Source organism: Andrena cerasifolii, chromosome 2 (genome assembly GCF_050908995.1).
Source record: "Andrena cerasifolii isolate SP2316 chromosome 2, iyAndCera1_principal, whole genome shotgun sequence".
NCBI classification, from domain to species: domain Eukaryota; kingdom Metazoa; phylum Arthropoda; class Insecta; order Hymenoptera; family Andrenidae; genus Andrena; species Andrena cerasifolii.
In genome coordinates, this window is record NC_135119.1 from 2,076,792 (window position 1) to 2,102,724 (window position 25,933).

The 25,933-nt window shown below is 38.7% G+C and overlaps 1 protein-coding gene across 6 annotated transcripts in view; it reads right to left on the reverse strand.

Annotated features, from left to right (window-relative positions):
* LOC143378484 (dual 3',5'-cyclic-AMP and -GMP phosphodiesterase 11) overlaps positions 1–25,933 on the reverse strand; it is a 348,802-nt gene that overhangs the window by 168,540 nt on the left and 154,329 nt on the right. For 4 of the 6 annotated variants that reach the window (XR_013088272.1, XR_013088273.1, XR_013088271.1 and 1 more), the window contains exon 1: positions 15,156–15,985. The exons of the other annotated variants lie outside the window; for them this stretch is intronic. Coding sequence is in view for 1 of the 4 variants with exons in the window: in XM_076830260.1 (XP_076686375.1) it covers positions 15,156–15,195 (40 nt within the window). In the remaining 3 variants the exon portion in view is untranslated. Of the gene's footprint in view, positions 1–15,155; positions 15,986–25,933 lie in introns of those variants that run through there. 6 annotated transcript variants of the gene reach the window in all.

Below are 25,933 nucleotides of genomic sequence, written 5' to 3' on the forward strand. Positions count from 1 at the left end.
TTAGATTCCTTACAAAATTCAGAGAAAAGATTGCGACTGCAGTGTCCCAAATAGCACAAAGACATCTTATATAGGTACGTCCGAAGAACGTCCGTTGCGGACGTACTGTACGTTCGGAGAATGTCCCGAGAAGGTCCATGTATCCCCTGTACGTCCTCGTTGAGTTCTTTAAATATCGTAGAAAGGTCCTATTTACAAAGTGGGACGTCCTGAGGACGTGCTGTGTCCACATTCTCAGAACGTTTTCCGAATGTCCGAAAGTAATGTTAAATACGTCCAAAAGGCATCTTACAGACGTTTTGCAGATGTCGTAAAAGCGTCTTAAAGACGTCTTCATCAGGTCTGGGTTAGGACCATTAAGAAAAAAAATTATGCGGGGACAGGAATCGAACCCAGACTCCCACCTTACGAAGCAACCGCTTTTCGCAACTACCCAAGACACTTCCTTACAAATATTTTCCATTTCTAGGTATATAACTACTATTAATTGTTTATAAAAATGCGCATTGACGCGAAATATTCTACAGAATATCATCATTCGACCTATAAACTCATTGCTTAAAATTTCACATTCGTCTCAAGACAGATGTTTTAACGACGTCTTAAAGACGGCGTGTGCTATCTGGGAACCTTTTGGCGTTTCAGCGCCTTCATTATACAAAAAAAATAACGCAAAAGCGAGGTTCAGTCGTAAGACTGTATTGCAAACCTAACCTTAAGTATCTGTAAAACCTACAAGACAATTGTTCTTAGAACATCTGAAATTTAGTTCTTCTAAACATTCACAAGACTTCCGAGACAAATGCTCTCGGAACATTCGAAATATAGTCGTGCAAAACAATCACATGACTTACAAGATTATTTGATGTTTCTAGAACATCCGAAATTTAAGTCTTAGGAACATCCGTAGGACTTAAGAAACGGACGTTCCTAGAACATACGAAATTTAAGTCTTGAGAATGTGCGTAGGACTTTGGCGACGGAAGTTTCTAGAACCTCCGGAATTTATGTCTCACGAACATCCTAGTTCAAAATGGACGCAGGACGTTCGGATATAAACTGGACATGAAACGAACGTCCTTGGGGTGTACGGAGCTACCTGGGTGAAGGAACTTCTATTCAATTTTTTGAAGACAAAATATGGGACGGTAAAAAAATTTGCTCAACTTGTAGCATCTTTAGTGGCAGCTTGCCCGTCCATTGAATATGGGTGTTTATACACAAAATGTTAGAAAAAGAGAAATTGGAAGCGTTAAAAAATACTGGAAACAATTATGAACAAACAATGAGAATTCCGAAAAGTATAGTAGAGTAAGTAGTATTGCGAGATGGGAAGACCGACTACCCACAAGCTGAAATGTCACAGGGGCAAGTGGAATCGCCCGCTAGCTCCACCCAATTCATTGCAACAAAGTCCGCCGCGTAACGCAGAACGCGAACGAAACAAATCACGACAGCCCGCGGATATGGACAGCCGCTAAGAACCTAAAAGTAGGATTTCTTGGAGGGGATAGGGTGGAGCGAGCGGGCGATTCCCCTTGCCCCTGTGACATTTCAGCTTGAGGGTAGTCTTCTTCACATCTCGCAATAGCAGAGCATCAAGGGGCAGCCTGGTCTAACTAGCTGAAAATCGAGGCATTTTTCGGGAATTTTTTTTAAAGAAAGTATTCAACCGATCTTTCTGAAACTTTTAGGATATTGTATTATCAGATTAAGGTAGATAAAAAAAAATTTGTATTAAAAAAGAGCGGATAAATAACAGAGTTATGCGGGTTTATGCGCAGTTCGTTTGCGACGCAATTGTTCCACTGCGGGCAACGTAGGGTCTACTGTATTCATCTGAAACCAAAACTCGAACAATTTTGGTTTAGTTTATGAGTGCACGCACAAATCGAATAAATTCGTAACTTAAAAGATGCAAAATTGAACAAATGGCGGCCTCTTGAAGAAAAAGTTCATCTTTTCCAACGAAATTTTGCCTTAAATGTATAAAAAAGGTATTTATTTAAACAATATCGTTATACCAATAGCTAAGCTCTGCGAAGAAAATGTTCACAAATATCCGTGCACAAGGTCATGTCGATTGGTTGAATATTTTTTGAGTTACATTGCCCGCAAATTGTAAAACTGTCGTTTCGAGAAAAACACGTTTTAAGTTTTCTGGTAACCTGGTGCCCCGTAGCAAACCCGGCTATATCCGCTTTAATTTTTCGAATTTCGTTTTGCGGCTTTGGAAACATATTATCGTCTTGTTGAACTACTGATTTATGCAAAAAAAAAATAGGTTTTTTCGCCCCGCTGCACCAGGCTCCCCCCTTAAAATGGTGGAAAAATTCGCTAGATTATGCAGTTAACCTTATAAAAACAGGTAATTTTAAAAGGGAAATTTACACGGATGCCTCCGGCACAGGTTGGGGTGCACCTAATGGATTCAATAGTATTTGGGGGTTTTAGAATGAACAGGAAAAATGATTGTCCATTAATTATAAAAAACTTAAAATTAGAAGCAGTAAAATTAGCATTTAATAGATTAGCGAATAATTTGAAAGTCTGTCAAATTTTATTCAGAGTTGATAACACCACAGCTATTAGTATATTAACAGAATGGGAGGTACAAAATATAAAAATTATAATGGATGCAATAAATATGACAATGGGATGAAGCAAAATACATTTTCTTATTTGCTTCATATATACATATGTATCACCTTCGGAAAATGAAAATGCGGATAAACTATCGAGACTAAAAAACGACGATACTGATTGGGAATTGTGTGATAGAGTATTTAGAAAAATCGAAAGCGTATTTGGAACTCCGAAATAGGCTTATTTGCAACGAAATATAGGTAATACAAAATGTACCAGATTTTTTCATGGATGCTAGATGATAAAGTGGAAGAAATAGATGCTTTTACAATCAAATGGACAAAACTAAAGTTTCATGCTTTTCCTCCCTTTAGTCTAATTCTAAAAGCACTAGTGAAAGTACAACAAGAAGGTGCATCGGGTATTTTTGTAGTGCCAGACTGGCCAAACCAATCGTGGTATCGGCTATTTAAAAGTCTAATAATTAATGAGCTCTTAATATTTAAACCTGATAATAAGCTGTTATTATTTCCATGCAGATCGAAAAAACATCCGAGAGCACAATACCTACGTTTACTGGCAGGAGAAGTATTAGATTAGATGGGAGAATAGACTACCAGCTTTAATTAAGACATCAAGTCATGGACGATTTCAACCATTGTTATTACTACCAAGATACACCAATGGTACTAATAGGTTATGTGTCACCGGATTTTGGTAGTCACCGGATTTTGGCAGCGCACCATCATTGTTTGTGTGCTACCAAAATCCGGTGAATTCTTAATTTTTTTATGAAAATCTCGAATTTCTACAGACCATATCAGAGGTTTGCGCCGAAATGACACATGTTCTATACTCAATGTCATTTAAGAAGGAACCTGCCGACCGACGAGTTTAGACCGGTTCTGCGCAGGTTGACGCTCATTGGTGCCAGAAGAAGCCGCTATTGGCTGTACCCCCACCAACGCTTTTTCGGAGCCAATGAGCTCATTCTGCATGCGCGAAACGGGTTCCTTCTTAAATGACTTCGAGTATACACATCCTGTATTTTTTTCCAAGTGGATTTGAACCTCAATTCGCTCGCAATCAGGACAAAATGAAGAGAAAAAAATATTCGAGAAAAACGCATTTAAAGTTTCTGGGCAAAGGCGACGGTATAGGTTGCCGCTTGACGTTTTTAGCTGCCAAATCTACAATTTTGCAAATTTTACTATAAACCAACCGGCATTTTATTGAGAAAAGATAGTACTTTCGGAAAACGCAATAAAAAAAATCAATTTTTCGACTGCCTAGCCCCCTTAAGGGGTCATTCTGGTTAGCGCGCCGATAAATTCAGCAATTTTCAGGAATTTATTGCGAAGACAGGAATTATAGTAATGGAATAAAACTTTTTTCTATTGATTAAACTACATTTCTACAATAAATAAAAAATATAAAAGTAATAAAATTATTGCTTTTAAAATGGATTTGCAGGCGATTTTGATGGTATGTTTAAAGATTCATGCCTCGCTCGTGCAGGTGATTTCAGCAGTTGGACTTATCTGAATCCAAAAATACAAACAGATTCTTGATCAGTATGACTGTCGCTATGGCCCGAACTAGAATAAATGATTTATTCTTAAAATTAACAAAATGGCGGGCAAAATACAAGAATCAATGTATTTCGGCTGTGTTTTCTGTGCTATTTTCGATTTTAAAAGTAGGTTAGACTGAACAGAAATACTTGGTTGTAGTACCGGCCAGAGGCATAGGTGTGTAGAATCAGCAGTTCAATTTATAAAGCAATCGGTTCGATAGATTTTGAGATTTTACCTGCACCATGTGAAAAATTGACGTTTCGAGAAAATGCCTGTGTAGAAGCTAAAATAATTGGAATTTTTCAATGAAAATTTAACAGTACATTCTTGAGGATATGTACTTTCGAAATATGTTATAAAAAAAACGATTTTTTCAAACCGTCTAACCAGACTGACCCCTTAATACACTGCATGGTTTTCTCGGGACAGAAATTATCATAAAGTCATAAAATGACATTTTAATTTAAATTTTAAAATTTAATTCAGCCAATTAAATCGTAACAGTTTCATTCGACCTCTCGTTCCTTCGTCTCGAACTTCTAGATGTAACACATCAAGAATAGGTACTTTTATAGGTAGGGGAAACCTGTCCAAAACCTGGGGCAAAACAGTATACCATATTTATTTCTGAAAACAAATGAGCGATGCCCATGCGCGTTTGGCAATTGTTTTCCGCCCTATTGAACTGTTAGTCAACAGATCCTCGTGGCGAAATACATACACTCCAGCGAATTATATTTCCACGTGCTGTGATCTTATTTCCGACTGTACTTCAAGTGTACTATATAGTGTTCTGGTAATTAGAAGGTAAGTTACATGAAGATATCTATTAACAGTATCTATTTCTATTATATTTTGATGATGGTGGCCAATTGTTGTCATTTTCATATTCAGCGGTAACCAAAAGTGTGGGTCCTTACGCCTTAGAGCAAAACCGTACACCGAACGACGGTTCGTAAACTATTAGTGTTCCATTTTTGTTTAAAGGTGTCAGCAAGGTGCCACGTAATTATAAAAGAAACACTGTCAGACAAGCAATTAAACCTAGAGAAAATAAAGATAAAACTAATTTTTGTGTAAATTGTCGCGAAGAATATGGCCTGAGCCGCTTGGATCAAAATTGAGTCCAATGTACCTACAAGGTGTGGTGGATGGGCGCACGAAGGTTGCACCGGCTGGGGATCCGAAGAACTCGGCGATATTCAATGTTGTTAAGATCGGGACAAAACAGTATACTATAGTATATACGGCTTTGCCTACCTTATGGGCAAAAAATGGGGAAAAAGAAGAGGTTTTATTTTATTGTTCAATTCAGTACCCTATTTAAACTTTTCAATTATATTTTTGTTCTTTTGTATTGTCTATGAAACCCTTTGATAAATATCGTTGTTATTACCCAATTTGTTTTAATTTTTAAAAAGTTATGGGCCTAGAACCCTAAGTATACGGTTTTGGACGGGTTTCCCCTACTATCTAACGACGTTTATTTCCGAGTCAAAATGTGAAAAGTTGCTGGCTCTCTAATAGAACCCACTGAATATATCTTAATGAACTATTAGTCACAGATTGATAACGTACCTATGTACATAGAATTTTTCCATTCCGTCATCTACATCTACGATTCAGGAGAGAAGAATATGACGTTGGTCTAACGATGGTCTAGACTGTAATGTCTGAAACCACTTGCAATAAATCACTACATTCTGAACTGGATATCATCATAAAACTGCTGGTTTATGTTGTAACTTCCTTGTACACACAGCGTTTACCAGAATATCATACATAATGGGAGAACCCATGCGTGGGCAGGTCCGTTCTGATCACTTCATCGCGTCATGTATGGAAAAACCAATTGATTTGTTTCCTCGTTACCCCTCCCCTATCTGTTGTGTAATATAACGCGATACAATGTTGATATTAATTTTAATCACAATCTGATTGAGTGGATGGCTATCTTCACCCGTCACTTCCAAAAACCAATTAAGGAGGTTCGATACCGGAGCAAAAATAATGAGAAATCTTTGAAAAGTCTTTTGATCTAATGTCCAAAGTGTAGTCCGCATTGTGTTAAAATTTCAAGTCCATTGATAACACGGTTTATGAAAAAATTGAAATCAAAGTTGCGCTCTTAAACACAGGCTGTTATGGGAGAAGCGATAAAATTTCTATAAAATGGTACAAATATAGTGAATAAAAACTATGAGAAAAATAAAAGTTTTTGATAAGCTCTTAACTTTTGCGATTTTGGCAAAATTTAACTATTAAAAAACAGGGTTTACCACGATATAATACAGTAACTAGTAAGTATGTTAATAAAATATGTATTGTAATTGGCCAGTAGCCCCACTTTTCGAAAGCATGGGTCTGAATACACGGGCCTAACCCGGGCCTCCGAGGGTTAATATCACTTATATTACTACACCTTAAAGGCCGTAAATTGGCGGTTAAATTGAGCCAAATTTCATTAAAATATCTAGACCAAAACCAAAGTTATAGATTTTTTATCGCCGTCGGGTCGTTTTGTCCCACTGTGCGCCGCGCCAAGTATTTGACTGTAAAAGCACCTTTATGTACTTGCAGCTCATTTTGATTTCACATCTTTTTTTATTTGGTAATTTATTATCTTCTATTTTTTGTGATTTATTTGATTTCATGTACTTGGTGTAATTTTTTCACTTTTCCGAAGTTTTTATGGGGTTTCCATCTACCCATATACTACATGTAAAAAAAAATTGAAAACCTTGGTACTATTTTTTCAACACTTTTTAAGCTGTTTCATCCGTCAAGGTCGTCTCTTTCCATAAGAGTACGTGTGAAACCAGTGAAAATTAAAATCGTTATAACTCAGCAACCATTTAGTGAATTCGTTTAAAATTTTTGGACCACATCAGGAAGATTCGAAAGAACAATTTCCTAAATTTTCATCGACTTGGCACCACTTTGAAGATACACTAGGTATAAAAAGTCTGTGTACACTAAGGTATGCAGAAGTGTCTGTTTATGAAAATATAGAAATATCCTTGAATTCGGGTCAAAATGTATTTTTAACATGTACATGGTATGTTTACAATTCTAGTAATGTCAAAGTAACAAATTAAAAATGACCAGAACTTAAATACAGACAATAAAACGAAAAATGTCCCTGAAAATAACAGTCTGTGTACGGCTACGTGAAATGGTGATTTCCCGAAACAGGATTGGGGATTCCCCGGTTCCTAACCTTAATTCTGGTTCAACGAAGCTCCGTGCAGATTGCTACGCGTGTGCGTGTATTATTTATAACGGTACAGTAGGTTTTAACAAGCAAAACTAGCATGGAATACGGAGGAAAAGAAATTTCTGTCAGTGAAAGGAAAATTATCATGAAATTGCGGAAAGAAGGAAAAAGTTATCGAGAAATAGGAAAAATAATAGGAAGACGACATTCATCCTTCAAAGAGTTATAAATAATTTTAAATCAACGGATATTATAACGTCTAAACCCCGTTCTGGTCGTCCGTCAAAATTATCCAAAAGAGAGCAACGGAGTATTGTAAGTGAAGTTAAAAAAAATCCGCGAATAACTGCAATGCAAATTACTAAGGATATAGCGTTCAAGTTTAATAAAAAAAATTTGTGTCGATACCGCACGAAATATACTAAAAAAGGCTGGATATCACGGTCACGTCGCACGTAAGAAACCATTTACATCGAAGATCAATCGAAAAAAAAACGAATAAAATTTGCGAATGAACATGCCAATAAACCAATTGAGTTCTGGGAAAAAGTACTATTTTCAGACGAAAGTAAATTTTGCATTTTTGGCATAAAAGGTCGAAAACTGGTATGGAGAAAACCATGTACTGCACTAAACAAAGAACACCTATTTCCAACTATTAAGCACGGTGGCGGTGGCGTCATGGTATGGGGGTGCATGGCCAGTAGTGGAGTAGGGCAGTTACAATTTATAGAATCCACAATGAATAAAGTTGATTATTTAAACATTTTAAAAGCTAATGTCAAGCAAAGTGCCGAAAAATTAGGATTGAGTACTTCATACTATTTCATGCATGATAATGATCGGAAGCGTACGGCTGAAATTATTAAGGGGAGGTTCTGGTCTAGAGCCCCAAAAAATAGGTGATATTTAGGAATTAATTAAAGGAAAACTACTATATATAATTTAATGGGACTTGTTGCATTGTATTAAGGATGTCTTATGTTATAGAAATATATTTTTTGTTTTATAATTAATCAGTGCAAACAGCCCTGGGGAGTCGTTAAAGTTAAGGCGTCAAAAAATTGATCCAAATCGGTGGGACCTGTATCTCCAAAAGTTATTATCCGATTCGACTGAAACCTTTTTTATTTTGAAGATTATTCTTTTTTCTAGGGGGGGGGGGCTAAAAAAAATTACAAAATTACATTTTTGAAAGAATAACAACACTTCAAGCTTGAAATCACTTTTCACTGTATTTTCCGTCATTTCAATGCCTTTAAAAATTATAAATTTTCAACTTTTTGTAATTTTTTTACTTCCCCCCCTAGCCAGAAGTATATTCTTCAAAATAAAAAAAGTTTCAGTCCAATCGGATAATAACTTTTGAAGATACAGGTCCCACCGTTTTGAAAACACTGTTTCGAGAAAAACGCGTTTGAAGTTTTACGTGAGCGCCGAGTGGCCGGTCGTGACCCATGCATTTGCCGCTACTCAAATGCCTATAACTTCGTGAATTTTACGAATTTCAACAAATCCTTTTAAACACGCACTCCTAAAAGATTGAACATTCGAAAAATGAAATAAAAAAAAAATCGACATTTAGACCAGAACCTCCCCTTAAGTTATGGCTACTTTACAACGTTCCGAAACAGGTACATACACCTCCTCAATCGCCGGATTTAAATCGTATAGAGCATCTATGGGATTTGTTAGAACGTGGAATACGTCAACATAATATAACATCAAAGGATATGTTAACAACTATTTTAAAAGAAGAATAGGAAAATTTAGTGCTCAAGAGACAAGTACACTTGTACATTCTATACCGAAACGATTGCAGGAGGTTCTACAGAGAAGAGGATATCCTACAAGCTACTAACTTTGCATCACTTAGGATTATTTTTACTTTTGTTATACCTGTGCGCAGACTTTTTCTGGTGACTTTTCAGAGACATTTTTCGTTTTATTGTCTGTATTTAAGTTCTGGTCATTTTTAATTTGTTATTTTGATATCACTAGAATCGTAAACATACCATGTACAGTGACTCGCATTAATATTCGGACACTTTTTAAAATCGCATAACTTTTTTAGAATTGGTCCAAACAACTTGAGTTTTTTTTTTAGAAGCTAGAAGGATTAGTTTGCTAACTGACGCGTTTCGTGGTTTTGGGGAAAAAATGTATTTGGTTGGAATAGCGAAAAGAATAGTAAAGGTTGATTTTTAAACTTTTTTTTGTGAGCTTGTAATGAAAATTAAAAAAATCGCGAAAATTCCCGAAATCAGCGATTCTCGACCTTATTCTGCGATCTTTAAACGTTTGTAGCTCGGAGCAACGTTAACCGATTTTCATGAAATTTTAGGCACGTATACAACTTACTGCAATCTACAAACTTTTTTTTTTAATTTTCATTACAAGTCCACAAAAAAAAAGTTTAAAAATCGACCTTTTCCAACCAAATACATTTGTTTTTTCAAAACAACGAAACGCGTCAGTTAGCAAACTAATCCTTCTAGCTTCTCAAAAAAACTCAAGTTGTTTGGACCAATTCTAAAAAAATTATGCGATTTTAAAAAGTGTCCGAATATTAATGCGAGTCACTGTACATGTCACAAATACATTTTGACCTGAATTCAAGGATATTTCTATATTTTCATAAACAGACACTTCTGCATACCTTAGTGTACGCAGACTTTTTATACCTAGGTCCAATACCTCCTTAACACCAGTAGGTAACAGCCATTACTCGATCACTAGTAACAGTCACGCAGCAGAGTATCCAAAGGATTACTCCTTGTCCTACCGATATTAATAGTGTATGTATTCTATTCTAAGCTTCCATTTGTTGTAATAAAGTGTAGGTATCAAGTGAACCAGAGGGTCTCCATTCCGCCTCATAACACGCGAAATGGAACGATTTGCCGACTTAATTTCCTTGCAACTGTAACGAGTAATACGGTCACATATTTGAAGCTCACATTTCCATCCAAGAAGATCAAGATGGCGAGCGCCAACGGATTGTCGCGGTCAGCGAATCTCGCCAGATTCGTTCGGCTGCAAAACCCGGTGGCATTTAGTGTACGGTGACACGGCGTTACGATAGGGGAACGAGGCATTCGCGAAGGGACTGAGTTTCCACGATACCTCGTAATAACCTGTCGGGCTATTACACTATTAGGACCTGGGGGCCACTAATGGGGCCCATGCTGTGCATGAAGGAATCACGTTACGCACGCATGCAGCTAAGTCACCCGTGTGCACGCGCCTCTCTGCACGGAAACGCGTAGCCATGCATCGCGCGTTTATTGCAGACGGGGAGGCTGTCCTACCTCCAGATTGGGGGGGGGGGGGTGGCGGGGAGGGGGAGAGGGGCACCACACATACACACGCGCGCGCGCGCGCGCTCGTCGGGAGGAGAGAGAAACGGTTACACGAAATACAATACTTTCGTACGTGACATTCGAGCGAGCTGTTGCATTTCCAGCAGACCCGCGATACTTACGCCGCCGTTTCTACCGAATGCATGCAACTTTTCCATCGCGTACGACGGCACGCCCGACACGCTGACTTTGCTTCCTTTTTCTAGTAGAAACGCTCGCTCCGATTTTACGAGCGGATCTGATTTATTACTCACGCGATTGCATCGAGCTATTGATAACGAAGCTGCGACAACTCTGCAGGTACCCTGGCACGCGTTTGTCACCGTTTTCATCCATCCAGCATCTCTCTCGCGAAAAGGATCAGGAATCCTTTGATAGTAATAATAATACGTCTTTATTGCCCCAACAAATTATGCTAGATTAGCACACGTTTGGTCTTTTTCTTTGTTCCTATTTGTGGCGCAATGGGCGGGAATGCTGTTTTAAAATCCTAGCCTGTTATTCTATTAAACAATTAACCTATAATTTACAAGTAGGTTATAGATTCGCGTTCTTGATGTACAACGAGGCTACTTGCCTGAAGTTTCTTTTTGATTTAATTACCTTGATCGCGAAGCAGTCGGGAAATCCCCGATCTGCGTCGTGATTCTTAACGTGATCAACTTTCGTTGTCGGGGGAAAAAATTTAAGATGTTCTTTATAAGTATGTACATTGTTTTTTATATGGTCTGCAGGATGAAAATGTAATGTGGTATGCAAATTAAGCGTGTTTGTAAGTGAATTCGAATGCAGACAATTTAACAGTCTCGTGAAACAAGTAGTTTTCCTGATAATCTTATTAACTCTCTTCCTTTGGTACAATGCTGCCCTCTTTAGTTAAAATGTCCTATCTAACATTCTGAAACAACCGAGAAAGCAGAAGTTTTATCATTTACTTTGTACCATGGTGTAATAGATTAGTGTATTGACTCCTGTTCAGAATGTGCGACCTTTTGGTCCTAGTTCTTCTGGCGGCCGCTAGATTGGCGCTCAAGAGGAAAGACTGACTTTTTGCGCAAAATACGACTAAAAGCTCTACTACTCTACAGTCACATAAATGCATGCGTATATGGATTTCTTGTTATGACGCCTCTCGCGACGACCAGAGGAACCAAACAGAAATCGGCATACAAAATCGCTGGGGTAAAGGTGCTGAGTCGGAACACCTGTCTATTACACCGTGCTTTGTACCGTCCTTATTTTGCTTCATTTAAATTAAAACATGTTGTCATTATTTCGTAACAGCCTAATATAATTTTTTGTAATAGGTTTACCGGTAGGTGATGTGTTATTAACGTACCAATTAATTAATTGTTTTAGATAGGATATTTTAACCATTTGGAAAGAAGTTAGGTTAAATACATTAGACGGTTTATAAATCTTTACGAAGCACGCAGAGGTTTCTAACTTTACTTAAAAGGTAAAAGACGTGTGGAACTTCAAATATTTCAACATAAGGTGAATGTCCCAATTTCTGCTCATTTAAGAGGTTACTAGTCGGAAGGAAGGTGTACAAAATTTGTTTGCGATCAAAATTTGCAGAGTAATTGATTAATTCTTTAATAATAAATCAACCAGTCGAAAACTATTTAAGAGAGATATTTCAAGATGTTTAACTAGTAGTAATTTGTAAGTAAATATAATGCTTTAAATGTCCGTATTTCTGCTCACCATTTGTACCAATTTCTGCTCACATAATATGTTGCCTTTTCAGGTTAAAATAAGTTACATCTTTTATGGAGATGTTTCATAACACAACAGTAAAGCATAAAATAATGATAAACAAAAATAAAATGCCATCGAATAGAAATAGAGGTTACAGCATATATTGAATTGTGAGGTTATGTTGTTAAAATTTTGGTTAGTAGAAATTCGGACACGACGGTGATTCACTTGACTCTAAACCTAATCACCTGTTTTCTACTTAAAATAATCAAAAATAGTACAAAATCTAGGTCCAGATCACAATACGGTATCTGTTTTTGTTAATAAATAAGAACTTTTATTGCAATAACTATTTTCTGCCCAATTATCGAATACTAATAGTGACCCTGTTCGTTGCTTATGCTGCACTTTGATTAGCCCCAAGCTCGTGCAACACTCGCGCAAATGTTCAAATAATTTAGAATTATTTTGTTGTAACTGCAGTACAAACGTGACGCTTATAATAATAAGAAAAATACGAAATGAGCAGAAATGGGGACATCAGCAGAAATTGGGACATTCACCTTATCTCAAAATATGAAAAAATGCTAGATAGGACAGTTTAACTAAGTAGGGCAAAATGGTCATCAGTGCATTTCAATGTATTGAAATTTTTATAAAAAGTTTTTAAAATAGTATAACGTTTGCAGTTTATTTTATGATGGAATTTAATGCGCCAATGTCAATCGGCGCATTAAATTCAAAACTGCGTGCAATTAAAGATTCAGCAGCACGACCAATACGAATAAAGTAACAAGGGGTATAATTTATCTTTTCAGTGTTAATTAAACGTTGCTTGCGAAAGAAGTCGGAACGTTTTAATTTATAGAACATTTATATATTAAATAATTAAATGGAAAAGTATAGCAAACGCGAAAAGTTTTATGCAGGGCCGTTCCTGGCGGGGGTGCAAAAGGTGCCCCCGCACTTGGGCGGCCGCAGGCCGTTTATTATATGTAAAATTTTGATTAACAAGATAATAATAATCGAAACTTTTCCATGATAACTGTTTAAAATTATGTATGTATAGATATAAAAGTAACCACTGCATATTAAATTCTTAATTAAAGAATATTGAATTAATAAGGGCGGCAAATATTGTTTTTGCACCTGAGCGGCCAAAACCCAGGAACGGCCCTGGTTTTATGTTACTCCAAATTTGCAGTTTCACCGGATACTATACGATCCCCCTAAATTTAATTTCACACAGAATATTGCTTCCACGATGAAACTAACGACACTACATATGTACTTGCATGTATACACGCAAATAGAACATTTGTCATTTATACTGCCGGCTGAGGACAAAAAGCAATTCATATGGATAAAAGTATTCGCTGCGCGGCAAATGCATTTCTTCCACCTAAAAAGTAACTGAAAAAACGAGGCGAGACGTTACTAAGAACGTATGAAAACCAGTGTCGGACAATCAATGACATCACAGCCGCGCAGCACTTTCGACAGCTAGTTTCGTAATCTGGAAGACGCAACAACTGCATTTATCGTCGTTCAGTTTGTATTCTGGAGCTCACAGCCACACAGCCACACGTAACGAAACATTCGATTATCCGGAATGAAAGGGTGGGTGCACTTCTCGCATCTCGTTCGCCCATGTGTCCTCATCGTTCAATGAGGTAGTACAAGACATATATGATTAATCAGCTTTGGGATATACTTCCGAATGGCCCCAGTGACCGATCGACACGAGGTTTGTGGGGAGGGTTGGGGAGGGGGTGTGGGGCCCTAAATCTAAATTTGTAGCTTCGGGTATTTATTAGTTTCCGAAACATTAATAAAAAATTGTTAATATTTTTTACAAATTATTTTTTTGAACTGCGTACAGGTAGCCCTAACGTGGATCCATCCTGCCCCCCCCCCCACAATTTGTTCTACGGACAGTTGGACGCATGCCCCTCAGGCGTCTAAAAGGCACTCGTATTTAGCTGAAATTCAAAGCCAATTTCCTCGAAATCGAAGCGCAATATTAAAAAATTGTATTCTATATTTTCGTCTTATTTTGGCCTGTGGAATCACCCCTCTAGAGTATTGACTATCAACAGAGTGATAGGTACCCACCCTGTATAATACGATGGATCTTATCCGCAAGTTTCTGGTTCAAATCTCCAAACTCACATCGGTTCGCTACCATGCTTTACGCGCCCCTGCACTGATCTAGCCCCAACCAATACTAATACCCGGAACAAGTTGGAAAGTGGAATGCGTTGTGTCGGAATAAGTCAACAGAAATACTAAAAGTTTTTTACTAATATCTCGGAAAGCAATAAATTCCCGAAGCAACCATTTTAGATTTAGGGTCCACACACTCTCCCCGTCAAACCTCGTGACGATCGGCCACTGGGGCCGTTCGGAAGAGCAGCCCAGATTCGCCAAGCTTCCGACATCATCTGCCGTGTGACTCGTAACCGTTGACACTGTGCAATTCCATTTTCTCCGTTCTATCAAACTCGCGCGAAAAACGTTTCGTCATGATTACGCAACGAACGGCGCCGCGGCGAACGAAGAAAAGGCGACGAGTAAGCGAAGTGTAAACTCGATGGGACTTTCACCCCGTCGGAAATCAGTTTGAACGCTGCCAGGTAGGAAAGAATAATCTGCGGCGGCAAGGCAAGAAATAGGGAGAATGCGAAGCAAGCAAAATCGGCGACTCACATTGATCGAATATCTTAAGCATCGCTTTCTTCAGCTGCATAATCGTGCGCTGACCGTGGCGAGGCGCCTCGACGAAGTGGAACAATCGCGATCATAACCAGCGCTGCGGTCATGTAAGAATCGAGCCTTGCTCGTCTCGCGTACGGCTTGCTCTTTCGAGAGCAGTCCATCCTCCGTACACGAAAACTGCGGTGTCCTTCAAGGACTGGCCGTGCGTCTCGCAGCACGCTCGGTCGTCCGGCAGGCCGCGATTCTTCGCCACGACCACATCCTTGTTCCTCGTTTCCTCTTCTCTTTCCCCCGCTCTACGCCCCACCTTCTCGCCTCTTCTCCTGCTCTCGTCGCTGGTGTTCGATAATGTTCACTGCCGTACACGGGCCGAGTACACCCGGTCTCCGTGTATGCTTGGCGTGCGACGCAACACGCGCTCTCCGCGAGAAGAGTTAAGGCACGCGCGTGCGACGCCGAGTTTCGAGGAAGTGCTCCGTCCTCGTCACTTCCGGCGCGCTGGAATTCGTATGATGAATGAACTCGCTCGTGTAATCGCTGTCGCGTAGCGGGCCGACTTCTCCATACAAATTCGCCTCGATAACACCCACGTGGCTGCGGCTGAACTCGCTCGAAAACCGGCCACCGGCCCCAAGCCAGGGTAAACCTTCGGGGCCGAGACTTTTATCCAAACACAGACGAACAGTTCGCACCGGAAACGATCCGCGCCTGCCTTGACGCGAATCGCTCGTTCATTTCGTAAGATCGTTAGTCGTAGAGAATGTTCAACGACCGATCGAACTGTTCTGTCGGAGACGTGGCACTAATTGTTAACCCAGTACGGAAAATCAACACTAATTGTTAACCCCGTACGGAACATCAGCGAGCAACCAGCTCTCGCCTGCAACGTTAAGCGGCGTGGATACCCGGATCCCCCCGTTTTCGACGGGTGGCGGTCAGTCAGAAGATCCAACAACCGCTCATCGATGCGTTATCGATGTTTACGTCCGTAATCCAACGACCGATCCGCCTTCAGTCGTGCTAATCGGAAAATCGTTTCGAGGAAGAACTCTCAACGGTTGGTTTCCAAGTGGCGCGCAGCTTTGCGACCCTTCCGGGAATAACTGAACGGATGGTGCGTTCGAATCGCAACGCTGGACAATTCGAACGATCGAACGGTTTAATTGGCGAAACGGAATTAGTATGGTTCGCTGAACAGACAGCCGATTTTAAACGGTATTGGGACGAACTAGTGTTCCTGCCCCGCGGAAAAAAAAGTTTCCTACCGAATCGGCCAAACAGTTATCTGACGTTCAAATTATTCCCCGCCCGACAAAGAATACGGACGAGGCGCTCTGATTTACGAGCGACCCGCTTCCCGCTGGTTTTTTTGCCGCGGCAATGAAAAAACCACGGGTCGTGCGCCGTATCTTCGATGACGTGCTCTTCCAGTTACTCAAATTCTTCTTTTTCCTCTGCCTGATGAGTTACAATACTGTTCTCGGTTCGACGAACGTACTGTTCCGTGTAGGAGGCGGAGGTTTTCTCTCTGATTTCCTGCGGTCTTCGAAACGCGAGTCGGTTTTGCTCGGTTCTTTGTTAAATGCTGATTAATACTTTCTAGACGGAGCAATCTCTTTGTTTCACTTAAACCGTTCAACTGGCCACAGTAAAACTTAGTTTGGGAAACACGTAGATCGCTGTCGTCGATGTCCGTAACATTCGATCGTCCACTGTCCCGAGAGACGAACATCGGTGGCGTACGCGCGCCGCGTATTTACTTTCTCACTGTGTATCGTCAGATTTCAATCTTCGCCTGGGACAACGTCGTCCAACGTCGGAACTGTGGAAAACAACAAGTGAACAAAGATAACATGCTACGACACCATCGGAGTAGTCCTCTTTACCGTGGATATCAATCGAACCACTTCTTATCACTCGAGTCACGACGTTTATTCCAGCAGTGTACAGTGACGTTTCCCCATTCAATCACGCGTCCCGTCAAACGGGATCCTGTTCCTCGAACTTCGAACCCGCGAAATTCACCGTTTCGAAACGCGTCGCCACACCGCGGAGGACTCGATACCCGCGCAATGAGGATTCCCGGACGTGCGAGTGAAACAAAAAGCTAACCGTTAGGACGGAAGACTCTTTTCCTCTCGCTGCGTATGAATAATGCGCGTGGCGCGCGAATCACACGCATAGCGCCTCCCGCACGAGTTTAACCGCGACTGCCGTCGCCGACGAGTCGACTCGAATCGAGTTACTCTCTCGCGGACTCGACCGAACGAGCTAGAGGGGGAACGCGAGCAGCAACAGAGAAAGAGAGCGAGACGTTAGACGGGGACAGCTGCGGCTATGCGGAAAGGAAGAGAAAGAGCGAACCCTGGTGGAGGTAAGAGGAGCCGAGAGGAAAGGAGAATTTCACAGTCAGCGAGAAAGAAGAAAGATTTTAAGTCTACGAGTTGAATAGGAAGATAAAATTGGGAACTCGAGGAAGAAAGAGAAAACGGGGAATTTCGGGACGAAGACGAGGCGAAGCGTATCATGAAATGCAAAATTTGGGATTACACAATCCTGAGGATAGTTCTGTACGATAATACTTTTTCTTTTTCAAGTATTTGTTTTTTTTTGCACTGACTTTCGCTCAAGTAGGGGGGACCGGGTATGGTTGTCACACGGTTAGGTTGTCACAACCGCTATATCAAAGAAACTATAAGCAATAGGAATGTACTAACAATCCATGGCGATGCGTAAACATATCGCCGCCTCCTCCCCCATCACACAAGTCGTAGTCGAGTCGCACGGAGACACAATGTGTCATTGTTTGTTTTCGTGCGCTCGAACTGAATTACGCCGTATTTTCTATCAAGTAAGTATAGGTTGTTACTATAGCATTGTTGCATTATTCTCGTAGTTTAGAGTTTTTTCTAACTTACTGTAATGATTCTTTTGCATTTTTTAAGCTTTTTAATACATGAATAGAGAGGTGAAATTGTTTGACGGTTTCGGGCAAGTTGTCACAGGACATTTGGGATTAGGTATTTGCTGCGTGTGACAACTAATCCCGGTGTAACTTGCTGTATCTATCATGTGATATTATTTTCTTGTTTGTTTGGCAACAGTTCTCAATAATAATGCCGCAAACTTATAAGAAGAAGACGTCCAGAGGTGAGGTGCCCCCGGAATTAATGTTACGTGCGGCAAGAGAGGTTATAAAGTGCAATTACACAATAAGAGGGACTGCAAAGGATTATAATATAAATTACCGCACTCTAGCGTGATATTGTGAGAAATACAATAAAAAATTATACTATATTTAGTTTCTTAATTGAATCGACTTTTTATTCATAAACTTAGCTATCCAGATACTGTGACAACCAACCCGACCTCGGGGTATGTTGTCACAAAATAGTTCCTGCAAATAATGTGAATTAGCTTCTAATGTAGTTAACAAAATCCACAGGACCAATTTTTTTTACAAAGCCGGACGTACGTAGTTTTATTAATCTAAGTTTGAATGAACTTCCCTGCAGCCATAACCCACAAAAAAATCAAAATAAGAAAATGAGTCAAGCATACCCGGTCTCCCCTACTTGAGAAATGAACCATTGAACAACTATGCCCTGTGAAAATTGTTCATTTTTATTCCCTTAATGGCTGATTTCATCGATTTCTATTGTCCGTTACGATGCGAGAGAAATGCAGTGCCAATGACTTTATCGTTTTTATCGCAAATAAAAAAATAAGATTAAGCAAGCGCGAGCGTCTGGTTCCTAAACCTGTGACGGTACCGGGCAGACGCTAACGATAAGAAGAAAGAATAAGAGAAGTTGCAGGGTTATGCGAGAAGAATAAACGCTCGCAGATGAATGCGATGTTTTCACAAACATTTGTGATAGCAATTGATGTCTAATCGAGAAAACGTTTATACGCTTTTATAACGGGAGAATGAGAAAAGTTCTCGTACGTACCAATTAGTACATGCGACCACGAACTTCCTTATCGCGTCGCGCGGAGAGCTGAAAATCCAGCTACCGCACCGGCAAAATGGCAAAGTGCATTGGCGCTACAGAGGCCAAAGAGAATGATGGTTTCGAAGACGGGAGGCCAGATAAAAAATGTTATCTATGCCGTTGGCCGACGCGTACGTGCTTACATCGGCTTTCGTGTGATAACCACGCGTCCGCTCGTCTATTTACATAAGCATACGAACGCCTCGCAACAGGCGACGCTAGAGATAGAAAGGAGTGGGGTAGGTATATGTACCTATGTACATTATACTCGATTCTGGTTCTACGAAACCGTGACGAGTGCACACTAGGGCGGAGCGATACTATATATGTATAGGCGAAAATTTAAATCTGAATTTTCAGTTGGACTGGGTGCGGGATAGTTGTCTTTTGATTAACCAAACTGTAACAAAAAAATTGGAAAAATATTCATGTCTGCAGGTTCCTTTTTTTCCTAAAAATGATTATATAATTATACTGTATAGGCGAAAATTTAAATTTGGATTTTCAGTTGGCCTGGGTGCGGGATAATTGTCTTTTGATTAACCAAACACAACTGTAAAAAAAAATTGGAAAAATATTCATGTCTGCTGGTTCCTTTTTTTCCCCTAAAAATGATTATATAATCATACTATATAGGCGAAAATTTAAATTTAGATTTTCAGTTGGCCTGGGTGCGGGATAGTTGTCTTTTGATTAACCAAACACAACTGTAAAAAAAAATTGGAAAAATATTCATGTCTGCTGGTTCCTTTTTTTCCCCTAAAAATGATTATATAATCATACTATATAGGCGAAAATTTAAATTTAGATTTTCAGTTGGCCTGGGTGCGGGATAGTTGTCTTTTGATTAACCAAACACAACTGTAGAAAAATTTTGGAAAAATATTCATGTCTGCAGGTTCCTTTTTTTCTAAAAGTGACAATATAATAATCGTATAATCATTTTTAGGAAAATCAGGAACCTGCCTTACAATCATATAATCATTTTTAGGAGAAAAAGGAGCCTGCCTTATAATCATATAATCATTTTTAGGAGAAAAAGGAACCTGCAGACATGAATATTTTTCCAAACTTTTTTACAATTGTGTTTGCTTAATCAAAAGACAACTATCCCGCACCCAGGCCACCTGAGAATTCAAATTTAAATTTTCCGCTGCGCCCTAGTACACACTTCGAATACCTGGAAGGTTGATAATACTTGTCAGATTTTGCAAATTTTCGAAAATAAGAATAATCTCTTATCTGGGGGCACGGCAGTGCCCCCGTCGAGTCGAGCCGGGCGCTTGCCGTAAGCCCTCTTTTCTGGAAGCAACTCAGCGTACTATTGACCCCCTCCCCCCCATATATTTGTGCTGGAGTTACCCAGAAACTTGAAACTTTACTGAAACCTAGTACTTTGCAAACGGAATTAAACCCCCCAAATTTCACGTTTCTATATTTTCTAGTTCATAAGATATTTGAACTCGAAGTTTCGTTATTTCGACACTGACCGATCATCAAAAATCAGACGTACTTCCCGCAGCCCTAGAAACTTGAACTTTGGCAGAAAGGTAGTGTTTGGGATACAATGAAAGGAAAAATTAAAAAATCTGGAAAAATCCTTTTCTCTAACAATTTATGAAAGAAATTCGATATCTCTGCAACCACTGAACCTATAACCATGAAATTTGATAGGCACGTTCCTCTTAGTCCCCAGGTGCTCGCTAAGAAATTAAAAAAAAAAATCGCCGCCCTATTATCGAAAAACGATACATGAATGTTTAGCCCCCGCGGGCGTGACGCATGTTTCGGTCCTGACGCCGTAACGTAGTCACAGCGCGGAGCTCCCCACTCCGCAAAAATCCCATGAGAAGGACCAATAAGGATAGAGAGTGGGCTATTCGATAAACAGTGGCCGATGTCCAAAAAGAACCCGTAGCTAAGAAAAGAAGGATCACTTACAAAAATAAGTGAAATCCCGTGAAAAACATTTCATGTAAAAAATGTAGCCGAATCTCATGACTCCTTTACCCATAAAAAGTTGTGAGATGTCATGTAGAACCGAGTCTGGCGCTCTAATTAACTCTGACACTTTCATTCAGAAATTACTCCAAGTCTACATCTTTAGTTAAAGAACATTTTGTGATTTGGCAATTACGCAGCACAGGGAAGTTATTACACCTTACAATGTTATGTAAAATTAAGTTCACGCTATAAATACATATACGTCCAGTTCCTGTATAAATATTATTTCATGCAATACTTCATTAATAAACGTGAATATTAAAATGTAAGCAACTTCCGTCACATTCTCGTACTGCGTAATTGCCAAGTCACAAAATGTTCTTTAACTAAAGATGTAGAGGTGGAGTGATTTGTGAATGAAAGTGGCAGAGTTAATTAGAGCGCTAGACTCGGTTTTACATGACATCTCACAACTTTTTATGGGTAAAGGAGTCACGAGACTCGGCTAAATTTTTACATGAAATGTTTTCGATGGGATAACGTCCTTTCATATTTCCTTCCGTTTCGTATGGCAGGGACTCCTACCGGTACGTAAAATACCGGTAGTACACTGGTACAGAGATTTAAAACCGGTAGTACACCGGTACAGAGATTTAAAACCGGTAGTACACCGGTACAGAGATTTAAAACCGGTAGTACACCGGTACAGAGATTTAAAACCGGTAGTACACCGGTACAGAGATTTAAAACCGGTTGTACACCGGTACACAGATTTAAAACCGGTAGTACACCGGTACAGAGATTTAAAACCGGTAGTACACCGGTACAGAGATTTAAAACCGGTAGTACACCGGTACAGAGATTTAAAACCGGTATTATTTTGTTACTGCTATTATGTTACCAAAATTATATCCAAACCGATCTAATACCGAAATCGCTGTAATACCGAAACCAAAGGAATTGCCAGCATTTTTCTGGCAACATGTATAGTGTGATCGTGAGTGAAAAAGAATACGACGTTACACTGTTTCATTCGTCGGATCGTCGATCTCAAACGCCAAGTCTAGCGACGTCGTTTGGTGCCGCCATATATCGTCTCTCTTACGTCCTTTTTGCGAGAAAGGTATAACAGAGAGGCTCAGCGATGAAGTGGAGGCGGAATATAAACAAATGAAGATTTGTTCTCGAGATCGGTGACGAGAGCTTGGAGACTCGTCACTCTGTGGTCGAGCGTTAAGGAGGTTCGATACCTCACTTGCGGGACAGGCGGCGAGAGGGGTAAGCCTATGCTTATACATGGGAGCTCTGCAGTGATACCAATCTTAGATAAAAAAAAATTATGTAGACAAAAATGTTATTTACATGTCTATTCCTAATAAAATTATTACTACATATTTTGTTTTGGAATTCAATTAAACAAAAAGTATGTTTGATGCAGTTAGAAATATAAGATTTTCATTAAAAGTAGCGTAATATATGCGAGCGAAATGCGGCAACGTCGCTTTGCGTCCATCTTTTTTTCTCTTTCCACTTTACACTTGTGGCGTCCCTTTGCGCGTTCGTACTGGTTCGCAACAAATTACTAAATACATGTTTACAGCTTGGTAGTGTTTTTACAAATTTTTACTGCATCCTTTGTACAAGTGTACACTGTATAGATGACTACCTGGCGTACAGCGTTGCCACGTTTCAAACAGTTCCTTCAGGCAGTTTCAAAAATACGAGCACATTGCTGTCTATTTATTCAATTATCTAATAAACCGTACAGTAAATGTGCAATTTTTTTTTTAGAATTTCACAGGAATACTTAAGCTTTTCATTGCAATATTTTTTAGGACTTTCTCACTATTTTTAAGGACTCTGTGTAACATTTTATAGAAATTTTATCGCTCCTCCCATAACAACCTGTGTATAAGAGCGCAACTTTGAATTCAATTTTTTCATAAACCGTGCTGTCAATCGACTTGAAATTTTAACACAATGCGGACTACACTTTGGACATTCGATCAAAACACTTTTCAAAGATTTCTCATTATTTTTGCTCCGGTATCGAACCTCCTTAAGCAATGCGTACTTACTGGCAGCAGGAAAATATTTTTGAAAATTAATTTATTAGTTTTATAGTATTAAATTTATTACCTACATTATTTTTACTTTTTAATTTACTAATGATAAGTCATTAATGTAATTTTAGTTTCTAGTAGGTACCTGTCTTAATCTTAATCTAACATTTCTACAAGAGGAAAACCGAAAAAATACTGGCATTTAGGGTAAACCAACCAGTAAATGACCGAATTGTTGAGTCTATGGACCTTTGATATTAATACTTGAATATATTTATGTATAACAACAAAACAACTGTTGAAATTGCATTTAAATTAATTTTTCTTGAAATTTCTATAAAAATAATTACTTATTCTTATCGTAATTTTAAAAAAAAAATTATAAAATGCAAAACGTGTAGAAGCCCAGTAAATGACCGCATACTTTTAATAAGAATTTTAGAGAAAGTGCAGCATATTTGGAATACTGTTGGCAATTTGGAATACCGAAGTATCTAATAAACTACTAACGCTATCTAATTTGTAACACCAAAGATAATAGGGGCTAATGACCTGTTAACTAATGACATTTGTGGATGAACCGCCATTTTAACATTTTCGACTTAATCTGCAGAATAAGAAAACCTGAATCTGCAAAATTTTTCCAGCAAGTATTCAATCGTTCCAATCATGGTTAAAATATGTCGAAACTTTAAACCCTTAATCTACTCATCTGCACGAGTTTTGCGATAATTTCGAGAATACAAAGTGTGACATGAAATTTTAGGTTTCAATGCCATGTTGCTAATTCGCAATACCGAAGGTGAAGGTGATTTGGAATATTCCAAAGCTTAGCATTGCTTTTGTTTCACGAGTAACGGCTACCGCCGCGTCGGTTTGGGCCAGTGCTGGCCATTTATTAAACGATTTTTAAACGATTTTATCCAGCTTCGATCCTCTGCTTGTTTGTATGTATGTATGTTTGTTTGTTTGTTTTTATGTTTGTTTGGTTCAAATCTAGAAACTCAATTTTAACCCACTTCCAACTATCCAATTGTCTTGCAACTTTGCAGGCGTACGTAGTTCAGATGACAATACAAAATTATGAATAAAAACCCCAAGTGGTTTAAAAAATTACCCAGTCATCAATAAATATAACCCATAACCACAAATCCAAACGACTTGAAATCAGCCTATACCCACAAATTAAACTTAGACACTAAAAAGTAAGTAATAAAAAAAATATATAAAACAAATTTAATTAAACGATTTTATTTAAAATACACTACATTTTTTAGTTTTTACTGAATTTTAAATAAAATCGTTTAACTTAAATAATACTTTTTATGTATTTTATTTATCTAAGATTGTTCCTATATTGTGATTTTTGAGCCTGATTAAGTTATAAAAGAAAATAATTTTATTATCTACATGTTTTTATTAACTTTATAAAGTGAAGGTAATTTGAATAGCGGTATTCCAAATTACCTGCACCTTAACGAAATCGATACTTCCTTTTTGTTTTTTTATTATACTGAGAGTTTAAAATATAAAAGTTTATTAGTTTTCCTACGATATTATGCAGTTTTATTTGTTCCCATCCTCTGCTGTAATTTTTTATTCGACTTAAACAAACTGGTATTCCAAATATACTGCATTTCCTCTACTTATTAATGTTTGCTTAATGCGCGTAACTAAAAATATAGGATATTAAAAGTGCAACTACACTCCATTTATAAACATATAATAATGTTTAAATTTATAATTGACATTTCTTTGCCTAATGGTCATTCACTGGTATGCGGTCAATTACTGGTTAGTTTACCCTATTTCGGTTTTCGGTAATACCGGTATGAAGTCCCTGGCCTAATACCGGTATCCAAATTATACCGGTATTAAGGGGGGAGCCTGGTGTAGCGGATCGAAGAAATCGATTTTTTTTTTGCATAAATCGATAGTTAAACATCACGATAATATGCTCCCAAAGCAGCAAAACGAAATTCGAAAAATTAAAGCGGATATAGCCGATTTTGCTACGGAGCGCCATGCTACCACAAAACTTGAAATGTGTTTTTCTCGAAACGACAGTTTTATACTTTGCGGGCAATGTAACTCAAAAAATATTCAACCAATCGACTTGGCCTTGTGCACGGATATTTGTGAACATTTTCTTCATAGTACTAAGTTATTAGTATAATGATATTGTTTAAATAAATAACTTTTTTTTAGACATTTAAGGCAAAATTTCGTTGGAAACAGTGAACTTTTTATTCAAGAGGCCGCCATTTGTTCATTTTGCATCTTTTAAGTTTCAAATTTCTTCATTCTGTGCGTACACTCATAAACTAAAAGAAAATTGTTCGATTTTTGGTTTCAGATGAAACCAAAAGACGCTACGTTGCCCGCAGTGCAATAATTGCGTCGCCAACGGACTGGGCATAACTTTGTTATTTGCCGCTCTTTTTTAATAAAATTTTGTTGTTATATACCTTAACCTGTTAGTACAATATCCTGAAAGTTTCAGAAAGATCTATCCAATACTTTCTTTAAAAAAAATTCCCGAAAAATGCCTCGATTTTCATTTAGTTACACCAGGCTCCCCCCTTAAGTCCCTGTCGTATGGTAGGCATTTTAGGGGAAGCGATTATATACCAATGATCTGTCACGCAGTGGCGATTGTCAAGTCAACGCTGATTTTACGCAATCTTTTTATTCGTCAAACGGGACAGGAACATCGAGATAGGAAGTACGATCAATTCAATTTTATGCCTTACAATCGCTTTATCAC